Raw genomic sequence first — 27776 nt, 5'->3', positions numbered from 1 at the left:
TACCGTTTTATTTTTCAGTGCATCCAGACAGCCTGAGCAAAGTTTTAGGGTGGGACCATCACTGCTGACTGGCAGCAGGGGAGTAGGAGTGGTGGGCACTCCAGTTTAAAGTTTGCATGTCATTTTGGACAGTTGTATGTGACAGTCAGCTTGACATGCACACTTTAAACCTCTCCACCTAAGTTGTCTTAGAGAGCTGAGTGGAGAGCGGGCACAGGCCTCCAGGGACTGAAGGAGCATCTAATTAGTATGCTCCAGCCAATCCTGGCACTTCTCCCATGCTGCCTGAGAGTCATGAGTGCAGCACTAGGATAGGTAGAGGAGAGTTGCCTCTGAGACTCCCTTGCTGCCAGGCTGAAGGAGGAAGAGGACTGGAGTAGATAAGTATGTTTTCTTTTTTGTTTAGTTTTTATTTAATGTGCTTTTTTTTTTGTTTTACACACAGTTAGGCAGTGTAAGAAATTTGCACTGGCAGTGGTGGTTCCTTCGCAGTGGTGAAGGAGCGTCGTCCCCCTGGCTAAGAGCCAGCAGATGAAAAAAAACTATATTATAATATATATGATATTATTTTTCAGCTGCTGGCTGAGCCAGCAGGAGCGACTGGGCATGGCTGGTTCATGAGAGGGGGGAGGAGGGGTTATGAAGTCAGTGCACTAAGTGCACATGTCAGTTTTGCTGGCTGTGTCAGGCTGGCCAAACTGACATGTGCATTTAGGTTTCTCCATCCCGGCTGTGTTGCACAGCCAGGCTGGAGAAACTGCACAGACCCCATTGCTCATTGTCTGCGTGGCAGAACAAGCTGCTCAGACCAATCCTGGCACTGCTCTTATGCTAGGCATAGCATGAGAGCAGCACCAGGATTGCATGAGGGAGCCTGTGCTGGCGCCACAGGGGGTGCTGGGACACCACGACAGAAGAGGAGCAACTCGGCAGGCGGAAGCATCGGAAAGGTTTTTTTTTTTAATTATTATTTTCTTTATCCCCCCCGGCTGCCCCCTGCCCCTCCCGCCCCTCTCCTTGAGATCTGCGGTGGCAGCTGCTGCACACTGCCTTCAACCTTAACTCCAAAGCTTAAAACGGACCATGTTTGAGAGTTTTGGGGTTGTGCCTAAGGGCCTTCCTGATAGCCCCAATACTTTACACAGGAAGCTGCCGCTACTGTGTAGAGCAATTCAACTGCATAAAACATAGAGATCACAATCTGACAATAGACCACTTAGGACAATGTCACATGGTAAGTCAGCAGCAATAATCACATAATACGAGTGTTATCAATATTATGGAATATGTGATGAAATGTCTCCATGCAAGTCATAAAATAACAACCATAGAAGAGTCATGTTAAACCAAGGAACAAAAATCATATTTTAGGGCCAAACTCAACATGAATTCTCCCTCAAATGTCAGCTTCAAATATATAACAGAAATGTGTTCCTTTTGCTGGGAATACTAGCTTACCGATGGACATTCCTCCAAGAAATGCAGCATTTTAATTTAAGATAAGAATATTCAGTTAACCAAACATTTGTTCTTATTATCATTAACAGACAATGGTGTCAGTAGTTACAGATTTTCACATTTAGTAAAATATTTTTTAGCCCCAAAGACCAGCTCGTGAATTTCACTAAGCACTCGCGTCTGGTAGTCACATATGAACAAGATCTTTTTTTTTTCTCACTTTCAGGCACATATATGCACCTACAGATTCCACGCTACTGTTCATGAAAATGGAATATGTTGCTTAATGCATGGAGCCACTGTCATGCCACAATGACAATAAAGTCCCTATAGCCCTTAGAGTCACTTCAAAGATTCAGACAAGGGAGTGTCCTTTCCAACAATATACAGTCTGGTGCAGACCACCTAATCTTCATGAAGTAACGGAAAAGACAAGTCATTTATGAGAACAGTGGCATTTACTAATTTGTCTTGTGGCAACCTAAAATAAACTGGAACAAATAAATGGGCCATCTTTCACTTTTTATTCTCATCCACTTACGAATGGCATTCCCCCTTCGGTGAAAAAGAAATCCTATCACAGAATGCTATGCTTAGCAATTACTATAAATTCATAGCGAAAGGTACACAACAATAGCTTGTCATACAATTAGGCAGGAAGTCCAGACATGAGTCCGTTCTATTGTAATAATATTCCAATCGAGATTATTAGTCAAAACATCTTCCTTATTTCATTGCATTTTAGGAATAAAAGATTGTATTCATCGAATGCAATGAAATAAAGACGATTCTTTGAATAACAATGAAGAGCACCAGTACAAAGAAAACCTTGACGCCAGTCACATTCAAAGGCAAAGCAATTTATAGGACAGGAAAACATCCAATGAACATAGACGTTTTCCTAAGTTAATGATATTTTGTCTATCTAGTATACTCAACCACCTGCTGATATATTTAACCTTTTATTTATCAGCAGGGCTAAACATTAACTTCCGTCTTAACTTCCCTCTTACATCCTGTTAGTAGCTGGCTTTCTGGTTGGCAAAAGTATGCACCCTGACCAAGCAGGAACCATAATCCTAGTCATGGTAAGTCACAAATGTACCCCATGTTAACTAAACTGTGCTAACCCCCTCGTAGCTTTCACAGAGCAGTCAGACTTAATTTAAGAGGCAATGTGTTAAGTATTTGTGCAACACTTCAAACAATAAAACAATGAAACAATGAAAACACCACAGAAAAAAATACCACACCTATTTAGGAAAATAGAGAGTATGTTAATGAACAAAAGAAGCCCATAATGACAAAAATCCAATAAGTAGAAATTGAGATATGAATTGTCAAAGAATAAACTGATTGTAGTGCTGAAAAGCAAAAACCGCCAACTGGGGCAATCTGGTGGTGCTACTCTGGGTCAAATCTGAAAAAGTCAGACAGACCGAGATGGAGCATGGGTTGGATACAGGGACCAGCCTTGACCCGCTATAAGTACCTTGGTTACCTTGAGGAAGATGCGAGGAGCATGGGAGGCAATGCATTATCGATCCTTCGGATGTATGTGATGTGTTGCCACCGACCCACGCAAAGTTTGTGGTGTGGCAGGGATGGAGGCAATGAACTGTGTCGCTGGTGATGTGATGTCTTCACAGCAGTGGTGATGTCAGTGTCAATGGATATGCACCAGTTCTGAACAGCAAAAACAGCGTCAGTGCATTGATTCTGGACTGGAGCAGCACCTCTAAGGGCCGAGGACTGGATTGGCACCAATTGGAAGGGAAAGACTCCCAGATTTCAGAGTCCAGGTGCTGTAGGTGATGAGTAGGAAGTCTTTTGCATCCCTAAGACTTCAGAAAACAAGAGGCAGGCCAGCAAGTCCTTGGAGTCACTCTGGTTCTGGATTCAAGTGATGTGGGTCCAGTCCTTCTCGCCCAGGCAAGGAGGGCAGCAGGACAGCACAGCAAAAAAAGACAAATTCTTTCAAAGCAGCAGTCCAGCAGAGTATCAGTCCTTGTAACAGCGCAGCAGTTCCTCCTCCTGCCAGAGTATCCACAGGTCATGTTTAACCTAGAGGCAATATGTTAAGTATTTGAACCCACACACAGTAACACATTGAAAATTCCACAAATGGGCCCCCACACCAGTTTAGGAAAAATTCCAATATTTATCTAAGGAAAACAAGATCAAAACGACAAAAATCCAACATACACAAGCATAGATATGAATTTTACAATAATAAATCCCACTAAAAACACTTAGAAACACAATAGATCCAACCGGGGCTATCAAGAAGTCATTGACGGAGTCGTTCTCAACAGTCTGATGCCACTCGTGAGGGACGGAAACACTGGTCACGGAGTCGCACGACCCCAGGTACAGTACCTTTGTTAAACAAGGAAACAAGCCGGTGTGCGGAATCGGGGAGGTGAGGTGTCGCTGGATCCGCTGCAGCGTCAGTTTATACCTGTCACAGGGGAGGAGAGGCATTGGTTCCTTACTGCAGAGCAGGGGAGTTGTGGCCTTGGTTCCTTACGGTTGCAGGGGAAATGATGGGGCGTCGGTGTGAGGCATTGGTTCCATACGATCCAGCAGGGTCGATGAACCCGGTGAGTTAAGATGCAATGGGGTGATCTCTTGGGGTCACGTTCACACCATGGGCCCACAGGTGCCATGGCAGAATCAGGTATCACAGACATCAGTGACATAGTACTCGGACTCATGATGTCATCACACTTCACCGGGCACCACAGCTTTGGGTGCAGGCAGCGGTGCGGAGCCGGTCAGCAGCACCGGTTCTGGAGTCAGTGTGCCTTGTTATTCTTGTTTTAGAGGCTAGTTTTCACTCCCAAGGGTGCAGGAACTGGAGTGAGCACCACTTGGTGAGTCATGGTGCTCATCAGGAAAACCCAGAGGCTGGCAGGTGAAGTCTTTGCTGCCCCTGAGATTTCTTAACAGAAGGCAAGCTCAGTCCAAGCCCTTGGAGAAACTTCACAAGCAGGATACATAGCAAAGTCCAGTCTTTGCCCTCTCCAAAGCAGAAGCAGCACCTGCAGGCCAACCCAGCAAAGCACACACATCAAACGGGCAGTACTCCTACTCACAGTTCTTCAGCTCTTCTTCTTGGCAGGGGTTCCTATTGATCCAGAAGTGTTCTAAAAGTCTAAGGTTTTGAGTGCAATTCTTATACTCATTTCTGCCTTTGAAATAGGCAAACTTCAAAGGAAATTCTTTGATGTGCACAAGACCCTGCCTCTTCCTTGCCGTGCCCCAGCCACACTCTAGGGGTATGCAGACAGTATTGTGTGAGGTCAGGCACAGCCCTTTCAAGGGCTGCAGGTGTCAGCTCCTCCCTCCCACACTAGCCACGGAAGACCCATCAGAAAGTGCAGGACACACATCAGCGACCTTTGTGCTATTGTCTAGAATTAATTCACAAACAGCCCAACTGTCAGTCTGACCCAGACGTGGATTCAGCAGCCAAGCAGAGGCACAAAATGGTTAAGCAAGAAAATGCACACTTTCTAAAAGTAGCATTTTCAAAGTGACATTCTAAAAACCAACTCTACCAAAAGATGTATTTTAAATTGTGAGTTCAGAGACCCCAAACTCCGATCTCTATCTGCTCCCAATGGGAAACTGCACGTAAAGGATATTTCCAGGCAATCCCCATGTTATCCTATGGGACAGATGGGCCTTGCAATAGTGAAAATGAATTGAGCAGTATTTCACTATCAGAACATGGGAAACACACTGGTACATATCCTACCTTTAAAATACATTCACCCTACCCACAGGGCTCCCTTGGGCCTACCTTGGGGGTGACATATGTATTAAAAGAGAAGGTTTTGGCCACGCAAGTTGGTACACCTGATAGGTCAAATAGGCAGTGCAGGACTGCAGTGGTAGGTCGGAGACATGTTTACAAGGCCACTTATGTGGGTGGCACAATCAGTGCTGCCAGCCCATCGCAGTTGATTTACAGGCCCTGGACACCTCCAGTGCACTTTACTAGGGGCTTACTGGTAAATCAAAAATGCCAATCATGGAAAAGCCTATTACCAATACAATTTAGACAGAGAACACTTGTACTTTAGCACTGGTCAGCAGTACCAAAACCAGCAAAAATGAAATCACAGCCAAAAATACAGGAAGCAGAGACAAAAAGGTAGGGGAAACCACGCCAAGGATGCCAGGTCTAACATGTGTGCCTCCCAGCTGAAAGTGGGGAAAACTACCCACCCTTATTGGAGTTCTCATCACTAAGGTGGAAGAATCTGGATAGACCATCAGAATTGGTGTATTCTGGACTAGGGTGGTGTTCCATCGTGAAGTCCATTCCCTGTAGGGAGATGGACCACCTCAACTGCTTTGAGTTTTCACCCCTCGTCTGCATTAACCATTTGAGAGGCCTGTGGTCTGTATGAACCCAGAAGTGAGTCCTAAACAAGTAGGGTCTTAGCTTCTTCAGTGCCGAGACCACAGCAAAAGCTTTTCTCTTATTTGTGCTCCACTTGTGCTCCCTGGGAGTAACCTCCTACTAATGAAGGCTACAGGCTGGTCTAGGCCCTGTTTGTTTAGCTGTGCTAGAACTCCCTTCACACCCTGCTCTGAAGCGTCAGTCTGCACAACCAATTCCTTGGAGAAGTTGGGTGCCTTCAGCACAGGTGCTGTGCACATGGCTGCCTTCAGGGCATCAAAAGCGTTCTGACAAGACTCAGTTTAGATCACTTTGTTGGGCTTCTTCTTGGAAGTCAGCTCTGTTAAGGAGGCAACAATGGTGCATCTCCTGTATTAGCTGGTGAGGCCTAAGAAGGCTCTCACATCTGTCTGGGTCTTGGGGTTTCCCAAGCCAGAATGGTATAAATTGTAGGTTGTAAGGGTGCCACCTGGTCGTTCCCCACCTGCTGTCCCAGGTAAACCAAAAATCCCTCCCCTATTTGGCACTTACTGGCCTTAATAGTGAGGCCTGCATTCTGCAGGACCTTCAACACTTCTTAGTGGTGCTGCAAGTGATCCTCCCAGCTGGATCTGAACACGGTAATGTCATCCAGGTAGGCAACCCTGAAATCCTCCAGCCCAGCCAAGACCTGGTTGATCAACCTCTGAAAGGTGGCAGGGGCATTCTTCAGCCTAAATGGCTTGACCCAGAACTGGTAGTGCACCTCTGGTGTTAAAAATGCTGACCTCTCTTTGACCCCATCAGTCAAGGCAATTTGCCATTACCCAGATGTTAAGTCAAACGTACTGAGGAACTTGGCTGCTCCTAGCCGATCTATGTGCTCTAGGGATGGGGTGCACATCAGTCTTAGTGATGTTGCTGAGCCCAAGGTAGTCCACTCAGGACCGTACTTCAGGGGTGGCACCTAGGGCAGCAGCCTTTGGGACCAAGACCACTGGGCTGGCCCAAGGACTGCTGGAGAACTCTATCACCACTAATGCTAACATATTGGAGACCTCATCCTTGATGCTGGCTCTGACCACATCAGTCACCCTGTAGATCTTACGTTTCACATGTGGACTGTCCCCAGTGTCTACATTGTGAGTACAGAAAAGCGTTACCCTTGGGGTCAAGGGAAACAGAGAGTTAAACTGTTTCAGCAACTGGCGATAGTCCCTCTGCTCTTCCAGGGTCAGTGTTGGGGAGAGGTTCACACCCTCCACAGACCCATCTTTTTCTTGGACATACAGGAGGTCAGGAAGAAGTACACTCTCCTCCTCCCTTCCATCATCTGTTGCCAAGAGCATAGTCAGCTCAGACCTCTCAAAATGTCGTTTGAGGCAGTTTATATGTAGGACCCTCAAAGGGTCCCAGGATGTATGCAAGTTCAGTAGATACATGACATTACTTTTGTGCTCTGCCACCTCAAAGGGCTCAGCCCGCTTGTCCTGGAGAGCATGAGGCTCCACTGGCATGGCAAGAGGACATCCCACTTACACTTCATGGAGTCTGACAGACCCATAATCATGCCCTTCAGGGTGCGGTTGTACCTTTCAACTAACCCACCACTCCTTTCCTTGGGGGTGGTAAGGAGTGGTGAACTTGTAGGTCATACCACTCTCCATCCACAGAGATTTCATATATGTGAATAGGAAGTTGGTACCCCAGTCAGATACCACCTCCTTGGGGAACACCATTTAGAAAAATATCCCCACCAGTGCACGGCCCACCAGGGTGCCATCACCAACCTCAGAGGGTTAGCATCCAGGTACTGGGTGGCATGGTCCACCAACACCAGGATGTACCTGTTGACCATGGCCGTCTCGCAATAGATCCGCTGTGATCCTGACTCCTTGCCAGCCCCCTGGTCTGCAGCCTGCCACCACAGACCCTCAAGAGAAGGGCATGTTCTTTGCACCTCGCAGAACTTCTTCCTGGTGGGACCCCTTTCTTGCAGGCAATGGGTCAGCTCAGACACATCCCCCAGTTCAGCCACTTGTTCCCTGTAGGTTCTGGCCATCCCCCTCATGTTCAGCCTCCACCCAGACTTTGGGAACCTCTGGGTTGGGTTTCCCACAGCCCATGCTCTTCTTCCTGGCAGGCACCTGTGCCACTCTTTCAGGCTCCAGGTCCTCTTGAGCACCCTTACTGGCTGCCATAGACTGAGTGGTCACGAATGCCCACTCAGGCGACCCACCATCTCCAAGTGTGACCTACATCCCACCTCACACCAAGGGGAATCCTCCAGATTGTTACCTAGCAGACAATCAATAGGCATGGATGAACTCATAGCTACCCTCAAGGAACCTGAGACCCCCCGCACATTCAAAGGGAACTGTGCCACCTTGTACTGGTACTCAGAGTTGTCCACAGCAACTACTTGGTGAAACACATTGGGGAGCACCTGTTCTTCAGACACCAGGTGACACCTGACAGTAGTCCCACTGCCTCCTGTGTCTCTCAGAGGCTCCTCCATCTGTCCATTGATGGTCATCCACTGCCTGTACTTCTTAGTGTTCTCAGGCACTAAGGTCCTCTGGACCATCTCACTGTACCCTAGTGAAACAATGGTCATCTTCGATGGCTCTCACCCTTCTCCTGGAACCAACTCCTCCCCAAGCGCTACACTGGCCACCCCTCATGCCTGTGCACCAGTGGGTGCCTGTGTCCAATTGGGGTTCCCCCTCATGTGACCCTCCTGATCACTTGCATAAAACATGTGGGGACGCTTCTCTGTAGATCACCATGTGGAGATCCAAGACTTCTTCTCACCTGGGCAATGGGAATCCTTCCCCTGGGACCTAGGTTGGGGTCCTTTAAAGAACTCCCCTTGTTTACCCTTGCACCCTCACTTCTTCTGATGGGGACCCTGCCCACACTTGGCAGAGTCTCCTCCATACCTCTTTTAGACTCTGGTACTCTGCCAATGGTCTGCTTCCTGGGCAAGCTTCCTGGGGTCAGTCAGGTTGCTGTCAATCTGGTGCTGGTGTAGACTACACAAGTGTTCCCATCCAATTAAATTGTACAGCCCCTCATAAGTTGTTACCATGCTGCCCTTCACCCATCCATCCTGTGCTCTGAAAAAAAGAATCAGCACATTCCAAACACATTTGAGAATCACCCTTCTGGTAAGATCTAAACTTCTCCTTGTACTGCTCTGGAGTAAGACCACTCCTAGTGAGTAGGGTATCCTCCATGGTAGAGTAGGTGAGCCCCTGAGGATCCACCTAGGGCTGTCAAGGTGTACCTACCTCAAAGTGCTTCCACTGTCCTGCCCTCCAGTGTACCTCAGGGACCTCATTCATGTGGAGCGCTGACTCATACCCCTTAAACCACAAGTATATGTCACAGTCCCTCCTACAATCCTTTGATAGATGTTTGGGAATGTGCACCTTCTTCTCAGATTGCACAGTGGTATTGCTGTCACCATCTGTGCTGAACCTGCCCTTCGGATCCAGCTCCTTCAAGCTCAGCTCATGAGCTAACAATATTTTTCTCTCTTCCATGGCCATTGCCATTTTCTTTGCTTCTGCCTCCCTGTCTGTTCTGGACAATTCCAGCTTGATCTTCTCACTCTCCAAATGATGTCTTCTCTTTGCCTGTCTGTCCTTCCATTCCTCTGTGGTGAGACCCTTAGAAGAAACACTGCTACCTGCCCTGGAGTCTGTACCCACAGGCAGGTTTTGTTTATTCATCAAATTATCATGTATGCTCTGCACCTCCTCATCAACAGCAACATTCTCCTCCTCTGGGTGCTCCTCAGCCTCCTTCACTGCTAACCAGGGCCTGAGTGCCATTTGGAGCTCCTCCTTTCTGACAGAGCTTTTGTTTGGACACTTGGGGCCATATTTATACTTTTCAACGCACAACTGCGCCAACGCAGTTGTGCGTCGAAAAAGTTAACGCCGGCTAACGCCATTCTGAAGCGCCATGCGGGCGCCGTATTTATACAATGACGTTAGCCGGCGTTAGCCAGCGGCGCTGCCTGGTGTGCGTGAAAAAAAATGACGTACACCAGGCAGCGCCGGCGTAGGGGAATATGGAGCTTGGGCGCCAAAAAATGGGGCAAGTCAGGCTGAGGCAAAATTATCGCCTCAACCCGATTTGCGCCATTTTCTTCGACTCCCAACCCCCATTGAAATGACTCCTGTCTTAGCAAAGACAGGAGTCATGCCCCCTTGCCCAATGGCCATGCCCAGGGGACACCTGTCCCCTGGGCATGGTCATTGGGCATAGTGGCATGTAGGGGGGCACAAATCAGGCCCCCCTATGCCACAAAAAAAAAAAAAGAATTACTTACCTGAACTTACCTTATGTTCCCTGGGATGGGTCCCTCCATCCTTAGGCGTCCTCCTGGGGTGGGCAAGGGTGACAGGGGGGGTCCCTGGGGGCATGGGAGGGCACCTCTGGGCTCCTTCCGAGCCCACAGGTCCCTTAACGCCTGCCCTGACCAGGCGCTAAAAAACGACACAAAAGCGGCTGGACGTCATTTTTTTGGACCCGCCCTCTCCCGGGCGTGATTTTTGCCCGGGAGTGTAAATACGGCGCACATGCCTCGGAGTACATTTTTTAGACGGGAACGCCTACATTGCATATCATTAACGCAAAGTAGGTGTCCACGCAAAAAAGTGACGCAAACTCCATGGACTTTGGCGCTAGACGCGTCTAACGCCAGAGTATAAATATGGAGTTAGTTTTGCGTCGAATTTGCGTAAAAAAAAACTACGCAAATCCGGCGCAAACGGAGTATAAATATGCCCCTTGAACTCCTTGCAAAACTGATTGAGCTGGGATAGTGTGTAGTCTTCCAACTTCTCCGGTTCAAATACCTCATTTGTAGCAAGTGCTGATGGCTCACCAGACTGAGATATGCTTGTGGATAAGGCTAAACAAAGGTGCAAAGTTTCAGAAGGTAAGGGAAATCCCCAAAGTTGAAAAGAATCTCAGGAAGGCAAAGAACCAGCCAAAAGAAAATTAAAAAAAAAGAAACAAAACAGTATGTGCTTTGATTATGGTCTGCAATAAAACTGTAGTGTACACCAATCACTGTATGTCAAGTACAAATACAAGTGCTACCCTCACTGCTGATCACCAATGTTAAAATGGGGTCTCTAGTTTTGCAGTCAGTTTGCACCCTGTCCAAGTAGGAACACTCACTCTAGTCAGGGTAAGGGAGTCACAAACAGTCAGGCTCATCTCAGAGGCAATGTGTTAGGTATTTGTACCCACACACAGTGAAAACACTACAAATGGACACTATACCAGTTTAGAAAAATAGCCAATATTTATATGAGTATACCAAGACCAAAACAACAAAACTCCAGGATACACAAACACAGATATTAATTTTAAAGGATTAAATCCCAACAAAAACACTTAGAAACACAACTGAGGCTATCATTACGTCATTGACGGAATCGTTCCCAACAGTCTGATGCACTGTGAGGGAGTGCGTGCTGGTCACAGAGTCACAGGGACCCCATGTACAGTACTTTTGGTAAACGAGGAAACAAGCCAGAGTCGGAGAGGTGAGGCGTCGCTGGATCCAGTGCGGCGTCAGTTCCTTACTGTCACCAGGAAGGAGAGGCATCAGATCCTTACTGTAGAGCAGGGGTGGTGATGTAGCCATTCCTTATGGTTGTAAGAGAAGCGATGCAGCATTTGTGTGAGGCGGCGGTTCCTTACAATCCGGCGGGGTCAATGAATCCGGTGGGTCAAGACAAGATGGGGTGACCTCTCCGGATTGACGTTACACCAAAGAGCCACAGGTCCCGTGGCGGAGTCAGGTATCATGGACATCGGTGACATGGCACTCAGGACTCACAATATCGTGGGACTTCAGCAGTGCCACAGTGGCATCAGGCCTGCTGCATCGGCGCACTTCAGTGGAAACCACGGCTTCGTGTGCAGGCAGCGGCACGGAGTAGGGCAGCGGCACCGGTTCTGGAGTTGTCCAGAGTTGGTGTGCCTGGTTCCTCTTGTTTTTTTAGGTTTGCTTTTACTCCCAAGGGCCCAGGAACTGGTGTGGGCACCACTTAACAAGTCAGGGTCCTCAGCAGGAGATTCCAGAGGCTGGCAGGTGAATTCCTTGCTGCCCCCTAAGACTTCATAAGAGGAAGTAAGCTCATTCCAAGCCTTTGGAGTGACTTCACAGGCAGGATACACAGCAAAGCCTAGTCTTTGTCCTCTCCAAAGCAGAAGCAGCAACTGCAGGCCAACCCAGCAAAACACACACCACACCCAGCCACCCACAGCACTATAAAACACATACCCACATTACCCACAACCCTTTACGAACACGAAAAATAGCCAAAGGATAGCCACGCAAATCATAGACACAACTACACACTCACCACAAACACCCATTCATCCATCACGCACCCCACACCCCACCACATTACTCAACACCCACTGTGCAACACACACCACACAACACCCATGTCCCCACAATGGCACCCCCGTTTCACTGAGGAGGAGTTGTGAATCATGGTGGAGGAAATAGTCAGGGTAGAGCCACAGCTGTTTGGAGCACAGGTACAGCAAATCTCCATTACAAGGAGAATGGAGCTATGGCAGAGAATCGTGGACGGGGTGAACATCGTGGGACAGCATCCAAGAACAAGGGACGACATCAGGAAGAGGTTGAATGACCTATGGGGGCAGGTACGTTCCATGGCAGCAAGGCACCAGCTCGCCATCCAGAGGACTGGCGGTGGACCCCCCCTCCTCCCCAACAACTGACAGCATGGGAGGATGAGGTCTTGGCAATACTGCATCCTGAGAGACTCAATGGAGTTGCCGGAGGACTGGGCTCTGATGAGTCAATATTTACTACCTATCCACCCACATACCTGCATGCCACCACCACCCCTCACCCTGACACCCATCACTCCTCTCAATTCCCCCCCACAGTGCACCACCACAATATAATAACCTTAATGCTAAGTCCTACATGCCATACCCACTGCATGAACATCCCTCCAGCCCTGTACACCTACCACCAATGCATGCACACCATGGAGAACTAACAATTCCACAATACATCACCATACACAAACAAAGGTGGCAGGGCAACAGCAACGCTAAATGGGTAGCTAGGGATGTAGAATATGTCACAGGCATGTAGCATAATACAACACTCACATCACCACAGGTGCCCCAGCCAATCCCAGTGGCGAGGAGGTGCCACGGCTACCCAGGCTCCCACCAGAAGATGTCCCCAGTGATGACAGTAACTCTGGACTTCTGGATCTGGATGAACTCCCTGGCCCATCAGGGACCACTGGTCAGTCGGATACCCCTGCCCACACTCACACCACCACAGAGCCTCCCCCATCAGTATCCAATGCCACAGCAGCCACCCAATGTATCCACACCTCTGTCCCCAGGACAAGTCAATCAGCAGTGTGCCCACCTGTAGAGGGACCTCACTTCACACCTCCCAGCCAAGACAATCAAGGTCCTGGGGTCAATGGCAGTGGGCACACAGTTCAGGGGGCACAGGCACAGGGGGACAGGACACCTGTAGGACAGCTGTGTGCCAGGGGGAGGACAGGCCTAGGGAACCGACTGTCCAGGAGGCACTCACTAATGTCCAACAATCCTAGGACAAGAATGGTCAGATGTTAAACCCCATGTAGGTGAGCCAGCGGCTGCAGGAGGAACACCCCAGGAGATCAGGAAAGAATTGCAGGCCCTCAACACCACTATGGTCTCCATAGCAGGGGGGCTGGGTGACATGGCCAACATCATGAGGGACTGCACAGCAGACCAGCGGGCTCCTTCTACTAGCCTTTCAACTGAACATCCCTCCACATCTGCTGCAGCTAGTAGACAGGTGGCCTTGCCACAGCCCTCACAGGCCACCAGCACCCCTCCCCCTGCAGAACGTGAACCACCCCTCAAATATTCCCTGTGACCCAAACAGATGCCAGTGACACTTGCCAAAACCAAGACCACCGCCCGGAAATGAGTCCCTCCTGAATGTCCCACCCTGTCACCTTGTCCACTTTGAACTGCCATTGCTCACCTTCCTATGGCCCCTTGGACACTAGACCTGTGCTACAAACAGACTGGACCAATACCCTCGACTTTCTTCTACCATCACCCCATTCCATTGCACCATTCCTCCTATATTTTCCACTACAATAAACACCCTTGAACACAACTTGAGTGATAGTGCTTGATGTGACAAAAATGTGCAATAATTTAACATTTTCATCTTGTGCAATTGTCCAGAACTTTGTGATTCCATACAAAAAATGGCCTGTAGCTGTCTGTAGTCATCACATCAGTACACAGTTGTAACCACACCAACATCTGCACAATGGGAAGGCATAGGTGACAGTCAGTTGAGATGCTTAGGAAGTGACTGCCAAAATGCTACAGTGACACAGGAAAGAAAAATAATCAGAGGAATGGTCAGTTCTACTGTCTTACCTGTGTGTCCTTGGAAGTACTGCCATATGACTGGTGTCCTGTTGTCCACATCCTCATCCTCTGCCTCCTCATTCTCACTGTCCTCAGGGTCCACTGCTGCCACAGGAACATTTCCATCCTCCTCCTCCTCTTGCAGATAGGGCACATGTCGTCTGATGGCCAGGTTGTGCAACATGCAGCATACAACAACTATCTGGCAGACCTTCTCAGGGGAGTAGCAAAGGGATCCACCTGTCAGACAGAAGCATCTGAATCTGGCCTTTAGGAGGCTGAAGGTCCTCTCAGTTATTCTCCTGGTTTGCCCATGAGCATCATTATACCTATTCTCAGCCCCTGTCCTGCATTCCTTACAGAGGTCAAGAGCCACAACATGTTTGGGTAGCCAGAGTCACCTGCAAGACATAAGGGACAAACATATGCCTTGCACAATGGTATGGGGGATGACTCCTGAAGACATACACTGACATGCTTTGGGTGGGGACTCAGGCTCACCTATTAGCCACACCTGTGTCTCTGTAGTTGTGCCATCACATGTGGGGTGCTACTATTCCTCAAAACGAAGGCATCATGCACCGACCCAGGATACTTGGCAGTGACGTGGGAGATGTACTGGTCAGACAGGCACACCATTTGCACATTGAGAGCGTGGAAACTCTTCTGATTCCTGAACACCTGTTCATTCTGGGGAGGGGGACAAATGCTATATGTGTTCCATCAATGTCCCCAATTATATTTGGAATATGTCCCATTGCATAGAAACCAGCCTTCACATTGGCCAAATCATCCACTTGGGGGAAAGCGATGCAGCTGCACATGGGTTTGAGCAGGGCAGTCAAAACCCTTGCCAGCACTATTGAGAACATAAGCAGTAACATTCCTGCAGCCAAGCCCACTGTTACTTGGAAAGAGCCAGTTGGCAGGAAATGGAGGACTGATAGGACCTGCACAAGAGGGGGGATCCCAGTGGGATGAAGGATATCAGATATCAGATCAGGCTCCAATTGTGCACACAGCTCTGTGTTTGTGGCCCTGTCCAGTATTTAGGTTAGTATTATGTGCCTGTCCTCCAGTGTAGCCAAGTCCACAAGGGGTCTGTACACGGGGGCTTGCCTCCTCCTCCTATTCCTCCGCAGTGATAGGTAGCTAAGGGACACAAGAGTGAGAAGGGGGTGACAAACTGAACAATGGACCCACCACTTCAGTGTACATTGACCATGTATGTTACTGGACTATGTAAATGGCAATGTATGCACAATTGACAGTAATGATGCAGTTTTCAATTTAAGAATGTCGACCTGCACCATAAAATGGCAACCGCCTGTCCTGTAAGTAGGGACAGGTGGAAGTGATGTAACTACACTGGCATTGGGTGTCATGGCGGAAGGCGGTCTTGCACCACCGTGCTATTCCTCATTGTCTCACATGGGACTCTGTGGAGTACGGTGTCCAATGAGGATCACCAGCGGCGGTGACGATGTACACCGCCACAGATGCGACCGCCATTTGCTGACTATAACCCCACTTGATTCCTGATATTCCACAGGACAACACCTCCACTGCGTGTGCTGCTGTGACATGAGTCTGAAACTTGCCATGGCACGTGTGACAGGGGACAGGGTCCCTGCCTTCACTTCAGAGGAGCTGCAGTGCCTGGTGGATGGGGTTATACCCCTGTATGGACAGCTGTATAGGCCTCCAGACCAACAGGTGAGTACACCAGGGGGGACGATGCATGCAACAAGGTTGAATGAAGATGTGTGTGTGCTGGCAGTGTGTCATTTGGGTGGGGGTATGGCTTGTGGTAGTGTACATGCAGGGCACCGCGTGATGTGTGTGCCATTTGTGGGGAAATGGTATTTGTGGGCCATATGTGTGACAGGCTGGATTAAATGGTTAATGTTGACCTCCTGTCTGTGTTTCCTCTGCAGGTCAGCGCCCATCAGAAGGGATTAAGGCGTGCCATCGCCAAGGACGTCCGGACCCTGGGGGTCTACAGCAGGTGGAACACCCACTGCAGGAAACAGTGGGAGAACCTGAGACCACGGAGGCCCAGCTAGGGATGGCACCCTAATGAGGGAGGGGTGCCCATCCGAACCTGACTCCCCTGATGGTCCTCATACTGGTGGTGGCCTTGAGGACAGCACAGCAGCCACAAGGGGGTGAGTACAGTGTGTGTAACACCCATCTTTGTTGCATGGATGCTGGTTTTGGGTTTCAGTCAGTGGGTACCTCTTCGTGCCAGCTCGTACATTGCTGCGTGGTCCAGCTCAGGGTAAATGGGTGAATGGCAAAATCTTGTTAGCTAGGTGGCATTCCATGTCAGACAGGGCTTGCTAGGTCCCAGGAGGGGTGCAGATGGCAGTGGTTGGCTCTCATCTTGCTGTGGTACCTAGCCAATGGAATGCCAATGCGGTTCATAGTGCTCAATCTTGATCCCTGTGTGTGATGGTAATGTATTTGTTATCTGTGGTGTTGGTGCTGTAATTGACCCAGTGCTCTCTTTCTCTCCCCCCTGTTTTCTTCTGTCATCCAGTCCATGGGTGCATTACCATCATCTGGCAGAAGCGCAGGGTCACTGTCGACTAACGGAGCTGCAGCCCAAGGGACCCAGGAGGCTGCGTCCACTGATGCCGAGAGGGCCAGTGGGATGGAGGGCGAAGGAGAACCACTGCGGGGACAGGAGATGACAACACTGACTCTGATTCCTCCTCCGATGGGAGCTCCCTGGTGGTGGCGGACACCTTCAGTACCACCCCAGCAACAGGTACTGCTGCCACCCCCGTGCCAACACCGCCTTCCCAGTAGCCTCACCACTGAGTTGCCCATGCCCGCTCACCCAGGAGGGTGGGCATCTCCTCGCCCCAGGCACCTCAGGCCCTGCCCCAATGAGTCCTGCTGCCCTCAGTGAGGAGGCTAGTGACCTCCTGAGATCCATCTCTGTAGGGCAGTCAACCATAGTAAATGCCATTCAGGGACTGGCATCCCAGATGCAGCAATACAATGCCTACCTGGAGGGTACCCACGGTGGGTTGGCGGCCCTACAGAGAGGCTCTGGCCTCCTCTCTGATGGCAGCCAGTGTCCCTAGTCCTACCATCCCCCCTCCAACTACCACTTCCCAGTCACAGTCTTCTCAACCCCAACCCATTCCATGCACACAAAACATCACACAAGAGTGACAGAGACAAAAACAGGCAGCACACTTCAAGCCACAAGCACTTACACAAACAACAGACAGTTGCACACACAACAACATCTACTGCCTCCACTGTCTCCCCACCTCTTCCTCCTCCTCCCTTACAGTCATACCTCCACTCACACCTGCATGCACTGCATCAACAGCCACCATCACCACATCATGCAGCACACCCACCTCACTTGTAGACACCTCCACAACATCCATCTACACGTCCTGCTTGTCCTCTCCCACCCTGTCTGCCCCCGCCTAAGAGACACAAACGCTCGCACTCAGACACCCAACAGCCATCCACCTTGCACACTGCCCATGCACCCAAGTCCAGCAGACGTATACCTCCTACAACCACTCCCTCTACCTCCACTCCCATCCCTCCTCCCACATGCCGCCTCAACATCCCTAAGATGTTTTTCCTTGCCAAACTTGACCTCTTCCCTCCCCCTCCTGCCTGTAAGAACAGGGTCCCAATGACCCAGCCCCTCAGCCAAACCGTCTGCCACTGCTCCTACCAACAAATCAGTTGCTGGCACAAAGGAGCCCCTGAGTGTGACGCCAGCAACTCCTAGTAAGTCCATAGCTCTGACTCATAAAGGGAGCACTAGGGTGGCAAAACCTAAGGGGCAGAGGATGGGGTCAGTAGAGGCACCTCCTAGACCTGGAGGCAAGGACTCAAGCCACATGACAAAGGCCAAGGGGGCCCGTCACAAGAGGAAACACAAGGATCCCCCTCCACCACCAAAGAAGGCCAAGGCTACCTCTCCACCACCAAGGAAAGCCAAGGAGCCCCCTCCACCAGCAGTGGAACCCATGGAGCCCCTATAACCAGCGGTGGAACCAATGAAGCCCCCACAACCAGCAGTGGAACCCAAAGAACCCCCTCCACCAGCTGGGGGTAAGGAGCCCCCACAACCAGCAGTGGAACCCATGGAGCCCCCACAACCAGCAGTGGAACCCAAAGAACCCCCTCCACCAGCTGAGGGCAAGTACTCCACCCTCCATAGACTATTGGGAAATGAGCCCCCTCCAGAACCAGTGGGCATGTTACCCACTCCAGAGACTGTGTCCTTTCACTCCCCTCCAGTGACAATTGGGCAAGGAGCCCCCTCCAGAACCAGTGGCATGTTACCCACTCCAGACACTGTGCCCTTTCACTCCCCTCTAGAGACTTTTGGGCAAGGAGCCCCCTCCAAAACCAGTGGGCATGTTACCAACTCAAGTTGAGATGCCGCCCCTTCCCCCTGAGGTGCCTGCCCATTTCCAACATGATGCCCCTGAACAGTGGAGTCCAGAAGTTGTCAGGAGTCAAGTTGGGTCTTGGACTATGCCCTGTGGCCATGTGGCTCTTTGGAACTTTGGACTGGTCATTGGACCAATCTGGACATTGATGCCTGCATTTTAATTTACTTTTTCTTTATGGTACGGCTGTTGGCAGCAAATTACCTTGTCTGTACTTCAGAATTGTAGTCCTTGCATTATTTGTTCGTGGGTCCTGTGACAGTCGTTTTACTCTGCAGCTGGTTCTGTATATGGTGTGTGTGAATGGTGTATGTTGTACGTGTGTGTGTGTCACTCTCCTCCTCCTCCCCCCCTCCCTTGTGTGCTAGGCGGCTCTACTCACAGTCGTCTTCTTCGTCTGCATTGGTGCTCCAGGACGACCATGGCGTGGTAGAGCATCAAGAAGACTTGGAGTTCCAGTTCCATGGCGGCCACGGAATCCTCTGTGTCCCTGATGGTGAGTCTTTTGTTTTCTGTGAAGTGTTTCTGCCAGGCTTTTGATGGCATTGGTACCACCCCGGAAATCCTGGCGGTTTACTATGTCATAATCTGGTGGAAGGTATCTTGACTTCTGCCTGGCTATAGGGGGATACCGCTGTGGTCAGTGGTAATAACGCCCTGGCGGTTGGTATGGTACAGTGGCTGTCTATAGGAGGTATCACCGCCATGGTCATAATTTGGCGGTAATTACAGCCAGGCTGTTGGCTGTATTACCATCACTTTAAGAATCACCGCCAATGTCATAATGACCACCATAGTTTTAACAGCACATATAACAGTATGAAGGCCAAATAAGCAAACATACTTTAAAAACCAATGTAAAGAGACTAATTGCAAAAAATGCAACATTAGTTTTAGTCTCGAGATTGCAAATTGGACATTCTGTTGCACCTGCGTGCAACAGCACAAAAATCTAATAATTTGCTTCAGCCAAATTTAGACTGCCCGTTATTTAGTAGAGTGCCTTGTGTAGCCAATGGGATGCTTCAGAGGAATCACATGGTTATTCACCTACTTAGAAAAGACGAAGATAGGAGCAAAGGATTCTGATCAGATTTTTTTAATCACTATCTGATGTTCTTCCTTTACATCCTGAGTCAGTGCAGTATTCAGCTGAAGGCAAGTATGAATAGTCCAGTTTTCAAAAGTTTACTTTTTTCCATTATGAGTAAGTAGTGTCTTACTAAAACTATACCTTGCTGTTTGTATGCAGATGTGGGCAGCAAGCACATAATCTACTGATTCTTTTCTAGGATAGGAACTTGTAAGCAGCTGGCTCCACAAGGTTCACTGCAACAAATGCTGGAACCCCAGGGCACTACCGAATTAGGACAAGAACATGTAACAACGGGACACATGCAGTGCTCTTCAACAGGCCCATTTATCCTCTAAGATATTTTATAATTATTTAATCCTTCAACCAATAGATTACGCACAGATGTGCGGTATGTAAGCACTTTAGCTGGAATGCCTTCATCATACCCTGCGGCTCTCATTTAGAAGTTGTCAGATGAAAGAAAGTATTTTCTGTGCATTTTTACAATTTACATTTATTAAATTTACAACACACATAAATCTGCCCTTCAACAATATACCACATCTTTGGATGCAATAACACCACTTTTCTCTATGGTGCCTTTCCAAAAGAGAAAAGTGATGTTATTGCATTCAAAGATGTGGCAATAACACTTCACTACACAGGAAATCCATGCCCAATACCACCAGCAAAAAGCTGCTGCTAATGATGCAACAATAAATTAAGAAAAAAACATATAGAAACATGGGGGCAGTACTCCCCAATTCAAAACAGTGTACTTTACAATTATTAGTTGAAAAATGCAATTACTGTTGTTATAATATTAACAACGACAGCTCCTCTATAATGGTAAAGGAGTGTCACCCCACTGCCTAAGAGCAAGTAGCTGAAAAATAAAACAATATTTTACTATTGTTTTATTTTTCAGCTGCTGGCTAAGCCAGCGTGTGCAGGGAGGGTTGGTGCTGGGCCATGGGAAGGGGAAGGAGTGGAGTGCACTTAAGTGCGCATGTCAGTTTGGCTAGTCATTTTAGGCCGGCCAAACTGACATCTGCACTTAGATTTCTCGAACCTAGCTGTGTTGCACAGCTGGGTTTGAGAAACAGCACAGACTCCAATGCCCTGTCCAAGCAGCAGACCAATTCACTCAGAGCAATCCTGGTGCTGTTCTCATGCTATTTATAGCATGAGAGCAGCACCCGGATTGTGTTTGGGGGGGGGGGTGGCTGTGCTGGTGTCCCAGAGACTGCTGGGACACCTTCAGGAACAAGAAAAGGAGCAAAGTGACTGGCAGGAGAGATAAGTTTTCTTTTTATTATTTCCTCCACGCCCATACCCCCTCCCCCTTTGAGATTTGCAGTGGCCGCCACTGATTAACAATGACAACCCAACAAATTCTACATAAGGCCTGAGAACGTCTGATTACTCAGATAACTCTGCAGCATGCATCAAAACCCAATAGCCAAGTCGAGCAGCAGCCACGGTTGGTAAATAAGCTCAGTAGTCAATTGGTACATTGAGGGCTTGTTGAGGGTCAACTCATTTTCATAATCATCTGTGATGTAGTTACTTTCACCCCTAAGCTAATTCAAATTTGGGCACAAACTCTACTTTGAGCAAATCAGTATTGCAACTGCTGTACAAATTACAGACTCGGTGCATTTTTACCCTAATAGTTAACAGGTTTGGAAATACTGCAGCTCAATAGCACAGTTCGAGTTTGTGCACCCCAGAACAGGGGAAACACGTGCAGTAAGAACCTCGTTAAGAGGTCCAGACATCGAATGGAAGAGTAATTGCACACCTGTTAAATGCTGCACCCCATAAAATCACTGGGTGCATGATTACCACTTTGAGTTGTGCGAAGATTGCAATGAGATTATAGGATGGGTAGTGATAAATCATATTACCCTCTAATAAATTACTAGATTTTGGGAAGAAATGGCATCAGAAATAAACTACTTTTGGAGAGAGAAAAAGGTCTATGAAGCGGTGTGTCACGTTTATGTGGCCAGGATTAAATGACAGATTTTATCAAAGCTACTAATTTTAGATACCAGCATTCTAGTTTTTATTTAAAGCTATTTGTTCTGAAGTTCAATACATAATGGAACGGATCTAAAATGTGTTCCAATTATTTTCATTTTCTGATACCTGGGTAAAGCAATGTGCAGCAGATTTAAATTCGGTTTAACAGCCAAATGTTTGTAAACACCTATTAAAACTCACCGTAATTTCTTTTAACTCTTTGGATTTCAAAGACTCAAGAGGATCGAGGAAGTTTTGTTTTACTTTAAAATCAAAACAGTCCTTCACGTCGGCCATTTGCTTCATACATTCTCCAGCTTGCCTCAATGCATTACCTAAAATAAATAGCACAACTCTATATTACTATGTACAGAGCAATTAAAATGTGTGTTTGTGTGACTGTGTACTGCATATATTTGTAGAACCATCATCTGACTATACATGTGACATATTACAATGATCGCCTTCTACAACAGTTAAATATTTTAAAATAAATTAAAGTAACACCTATTTTAAGGCAAACTAATTGGGCTCATAAAAAATCAATTTGGTAAAAGGAGTGGGCAAAGAAATCTTCCAAAACTATTATAAGAAAATACATAAAACTGTTTCCAGTCCCAAAACAGTATGTCACATTGCACAGTGTTTTTTGCGAGTCGGAAATGTTTTAATTCACAGAGTACACTTTACAATCCATGGTGAATTGCATATGGTAGGAGGCATGTAACGATGTCACATCTACATAGTGATTTGGCAGTACTTAATTTGTAAAAAAAGTTAGGTGCCAGTCAGAAAACAACTGCAGCTTCCACCATAAATCATGCAATAACAGAGCATAGCACCACAAAAAATACACACACGGTGTTTAGAAAAATATAGACTATTTATCTGGATAAATGCAGGTCAAAACGATCAAGATTCAATACACGTTAAAATATCACTTCAGAGAATGATAAAAAGAGTCTTTAGTCTTCAAAAAGCAATAAGTCTCTCTTGCAAGCACAAAGTACCTGGTTTGCGTTCAAAATCTCCGCAAGGGGCCACAAAGGAAGAGATGCGTGGAAAACAGGGAGGTGTGCGTCGATTTCTCCGGCGCACACAGGTGATACGTCGATAAGTTTTCATGCAGAGAAGGCTTTGTGTCCATTTCCAGCACAAAGACATGGATCCTCTTCGGGTTGCAGGGTATTCAGACGCTCTGGGGACGACGCAGAGAAATCCTGGGTGTGCAGGATGAAGTCACAGGAGCTGCGTTGATCGGGTAGGCGATGCGCGGAAATTTCTGTCGCACAGCAGGCACTGTATCGATTTTTCTCACAGGAAGTTGGGCTGTGTCGTTCCAGTTCAGCATGCAGTGATTTTCCCACTGTGATGCAGGCTGTGCATTGTTTCTGGCAGGCTGTGCATTGAATTTTCGCCACACAAGGAGTTCTTTGCAGGATGAAGTCTTTTTGGTCCTGAGACTTCAAGGAACAAGAGGCAAGCTCTATCCAAGCCCTTGGAGAGCACTTCTCAGCAGAGCCAGAGGGCAGCCATGCAGCAGGGCAACAGCAGGCCAGCAGTCCTTTGCAGAAAAGCAGTCAGGTAAGTCCTTTGGTCAGACAGGCAGTTCCTCTTGGCAGGTTGCAGGTTCTGGTTCAGAGTTTCTTCACCAGTAGTATCTTGTCTAGAAGTGTCTGAGCTGGTTTGTCATTATCTAGCTCGGCGAGGATAGCACTGTGCTGATCCTATGCTTAAAAACTTTGCTAGATAAGCAGACATTTGAGGTGAGCAAATGTAGAGTGTCGCTGGTGTTGCAGGGTGCTCTTTACTAGAGCAGCTCTCCACCTAAAATTGGGAACTTCCCAGAGTTCTCCTTTGTTTTGTGCATAATTTATGCGTCACTCTAACCCTGAAAGGGCCTTGGTTTGACTTATAATGGGTGCTCCCTTGTGTCTGGACAAAGTTATACCCCTCTGAAGAGCTCTAATGAGAGTGAAACACGTGTCAGGGGTTGCTTTACTCATTCCAGGTTGGCTTGGATGGTATTTGAGAAGTCCAAAGCTGTAATATTGTGCCTGGAGTGGTAAATGGCTTTTGTCATTTTACAGCTCGGCGAGGATGACACTGTGTCAATCCTATGCTTAAAGATTTTGCTGTACAAATAGCAAAAGACTTTGGGGGTCATTCTGACCCTGGCGGCCGGTGACCGCCAGGGTCACCGACCACGGGAGCACCGCCAACAGGCTGGCAGTGCTCCCTCGAGCATTCTGACCGCGGCGGTTCAGCCGCGGTCAGAAACGGAAAGTTGGCGGTCTCCCGCCGACTTTCCGCTGCTCGGGTGAATCCTCCATGGCTGCGGAGCGTGCTCCGCAGCCATGGGGATTCTGACACCCCCTACCGCCATCCTGTTCCTGGCGGGTCTCCCGCCAGGAACAGGATGGCGGTAGGGGGTGCCGCGGGGCCCCTGGGGGCCCCTGCAGTGCCCATGCCAATGGCATGGGCACTGCAGGGACCCCCGTAAGAGGGCCCCACAAAGTATTTCAGTGTCTGCAAAGCAGACACTGAAATACGCGACGGGTGGAACAGCACCCGTCGCACCTTCCCACTACGCCGGCTCCATTCGGAGCCGGCGTCCTCGTGGGAAGGTAGATTTGCCCTGGGCTGGCGGGCGGCCTTTTGGCGGCCGCCCGCCAACCCAGGGCAAATCTCAAAATACCCTCCGCGGTCTTGCGACCGCGGAGCGTTATTTTGTCGGGGGTAGACTGGCGGGCGGCCTCTGCCGCCCGCCGGTCTCGGAATCACCCCCTTTGTCATTATCTTGCTCGGCGAGGAAAGCACTGTGCTGATCCTATGCTTAAAAACTTTGCTAGATAAGCAGACATTTGAGGTGAGCAAATGTAGAGTGTCGCTGGTGTTGCGGGGTGCTCTTTACTAAAGCAGCTCTCCACCTAAAATTGGGAACTTCCCAGAGTTCTCCTTTGATGTTTTTTGCATAATTTATGCGCCACTCTAACCCTGAAAGGGCCTTGGTTTGACTTATACTGGGTGCTCCCTTGTGTCTGGACAAAGCTATACCCCTCTGAAGAGCTCTAATGAGAGCGAAACACGTGTCAGGGGTTGCTTTACTCATTCCAGGTTGGCTTGGACGGTATTTGACCAGTCCAAAGCTGTAATACTGTGCATGGAGTGGTAAATGGCTTTTGTCATTTTACATCTCGGCGAGGATGACACTGTGTCAATCCTATGCTTAAAGATTTTGCTGTACAAATAGCAAAAGACTTTGTCATTATCTTGCTCGGCGAGGAAAGCACTGTGCTGATCCTATGCTTAAAAACTTTGCTAGATAAGCAGACATTTGAGGTGAGCAAATGTAGAGTATCGCTGGTGTTGGAGGGTGCTCTTTACTAGAGCAGCTCTCCACCTAAAATTGGGAACTTCCCAGAGTTCTCCTTTGTTTTTTGCATAATTTATGCATCACTCTAACCCTGAAAGGGCCTTGGTTTGACTTATAATGGGTGCTCCCTTGTGTCTGGACAAAGCTATACCCCTCTGAAGAGCTCTAATGAGAGCGAAACACGTGTCAGGGGTTGCTTTACTCATTCCAGGTTGGCTTGGATTGTATTTGAGAAGTCCAAAGCTGTAATACTGTGCCTGGAGTGGTAAATGGCTTTTGTCATTTTACAGCTCGGCGAGGATGACACTGTGTCAATCCTATGCTTAAAGATTTTGCTGTACAAATAGCAAAAGACTTTGGGGGTCATTCTGACCCTGGCGGCCGGTGACCGCCAGGGTCACCGACCACGGGAGCACCGCCAACAGGCTGGCGGTGCTCCCTCGAGCATTCTGACCGCGGCGGTTCAGCCGCGGTCAGAAACGGAAAGTCGGAGGTCTCCCGCAGACTTTCCGCTGCTCGGGTGAATCCTCCATGGCTGCGGAGCGCGCTCCGCAGCCATGGGGATTCTGACACCCCCTACCGCCATCCTGTTCCTGGCGGGTCTCCCGCCAGGAACAGGATGGCGGTAGGGGGTGCGGCGGGGCCCCCGTAAGAGGGCGCCACAAAGTATTTCAGTGTCTGCAAAGCAGACACTGAAATACGCGACGGGTGCAACAGCACCCGTCGCACCTTCCCACTACGCCGGCTCCATTCGGAGCAGGCGTCCTCGTGGGAAGGTAGATTTGCCCTGGGCTGGCGGGCGGCCTTTTGGCGGCCGCCCGCCAGTCCAGGGCAAATCTCAAAATACCCTCCGCGGTCTTGCGACCGCGGAGCGGTATTTTGTCGGGGGTAGATTGGCAGGCGGCCTCCGCCGCCCGCCGGTCTCGGAATCACCCCCTTTGTCATTTTCTTGCTCGGCGAGGAAAGCACTGTGCTGATCCTATGCTTAAAAACTTTGCTAGATAAGCAGACATTTGAGGTGAGCAAATGTAGAGTGTCACTGGTGTTGCGGGGTGCTCTTTACTAGAGCAGCTCTCCACCTAAAATTGGGAACTTCCCAGAGTTCTCCTTTGATGTTTTTTGCATAATTTATGCGCCACTCTAACCCTGAAAGGGCCTTGGTTTGACTTATACTGGGTGCTCCCTTGGGTCTGGACAAAGCTATACCTCTCTGAAGAGCTCTAATGACAGCGAAACACGTGTCAGGGGTTGCTTTACTCATTCCAGGTTGGCTTGGACGGTATTTGACCAGTCCAAAGCTGTAATACTGTGCATGGAGTGGTAAATGGCTTTTGTCATTTTACAGCTCGGCGAGGATGACACTGTGTCAATCCTATGCTTAAAGATTTTGCTGTACACATAGCAAAAGACTTTGTCATTATCTTGCTCGGCGAGGAAAGCACTGTGCTGATCCTATGCTTAAAAACTTTGCTAGATAAGCAGACATTTGAGGTGAGCAAATGTAGAGTATCGCTGGTGTTGCAGGGTGCTCTTTACTAGAGCAGCTCTCCACCTAAAATTGGGAACTTCCCAGAGTTCTCCTTTGTTTTTTGCATAATTTATGCATCACTCTAACCCTGAAATGGCCTTGGTTTGACGTATACTGGGTGCTCCCTTGTGTCTGGACAAAGCTATACCTCTCTGAAGAGCTCTAATGAGAGCGAAACACGTGTCAGGAGTTGCTTTACTCATTCCAGGTTGGCTTGGACGGTATTTGACCAGTCCAAAGCTGTAATACTGTGCCTGGAGTGTTAAATGGCTTTTGTCATTTTACAGCTCGGCGAGGATGATACTGTGTCAATCCTATGCTTTAAGATTTTGCAGTACAAATGGCAAAAGACTTTGTCATTATCTAGCTCGGCGAGGATAGCACTGTGCTGATCCTATGCTTAAAAACTTTGCTAGATAAGCAGACATTTGAGGTGAGCAAATGTAGAGTATCGCTGGTGTTGCAGGGTGCTCTTTACTAGAGCAGCTCTCCACCTAAAATTGGGAACTTCCCAGAGTTCTCCTTTGTTTTTTGCATAATTTATGCATCACTCTAACCCTGAAAGGGCCTTGGTTTGACTTATAATGGGTGCTCCCTTGTGTCTGGACAAAGCTATACCCCTCTGAAGAGCTCTAATGAGAGCGAAACACGTGTCAGCGGTTGCTTTACTCATTCCAGGTTGGCTTGGATGGTATTTGAGAAGTCCAAAGCTGTAATACTGTGCCTGGAGTGGTAAATGGCTTTTGTCATTTTACAGCTCGGCGAGGATGACACTGTGTCAATCCTATGCTTAAAGATTTTGCTGTACAAATAGCAAAAGACTTTGGGGGTCATTCTGACCCTGGCGGCCGGTGACCGCCAGGGTCACCGACCACGGGAGCACCGCCAACAGGCTGGCGGTGCTCCCTCGAGCATTCTGACCGCGGCGGTTCAGCCGCGGTCAGAAACGGAAAGTCGGAGGTCTCCCGCAGACTTTCCGCTGCTCGGGTGAATCCTCCATGGCTGCG

The 27776-nt window shown here is 48.7% G+C and overlaps 1 protein-coding gene across 1 annotated transcript in view; it reads right to left on the bottom strand.

Annotated features, from left to right (window-relative positions):
* Positions 1 to 27776, bottom strand: part of SH3GL3 (SH3 domain containing GRB2 like 3, endophilin A3) — a 529409-nt gene that overhangs the window by 278044 nt on the left and 223589 nt on the right. The window contains exon 2 of the mRNA XM_069222567.1: positions 22067 to 22200. Coding sequence (XP_069078668.1) covers positions 22067 to 22200 — 134 coding nt within the window. The remainder of the gene's footprint in view (positions 1 to 22066; positions 22201 to 27776) is intronic.

The sequence above is a fragment of the Pleurodeles waltl genome, chromosome 3_1 (assembly GCF_031143425.1).
Source record: "Pleurodeles waltl isolate 20211129_DDA chromosome 3_1, aPleWal1.hap1.20221129, whole genome shotgun sequence".
Taxonomy (NCBI): domain Eukaryota; kingdom Metazoa; phylum Chordata; class Amphibia; order Caudata; family Salamandridae; genus Pleurodeles; species Pleurodeles waltl.
Note: the sequence above shows the minus strand (reverse complement) of the source record. Positions and strands in the feature narration are given on the sequence as shown.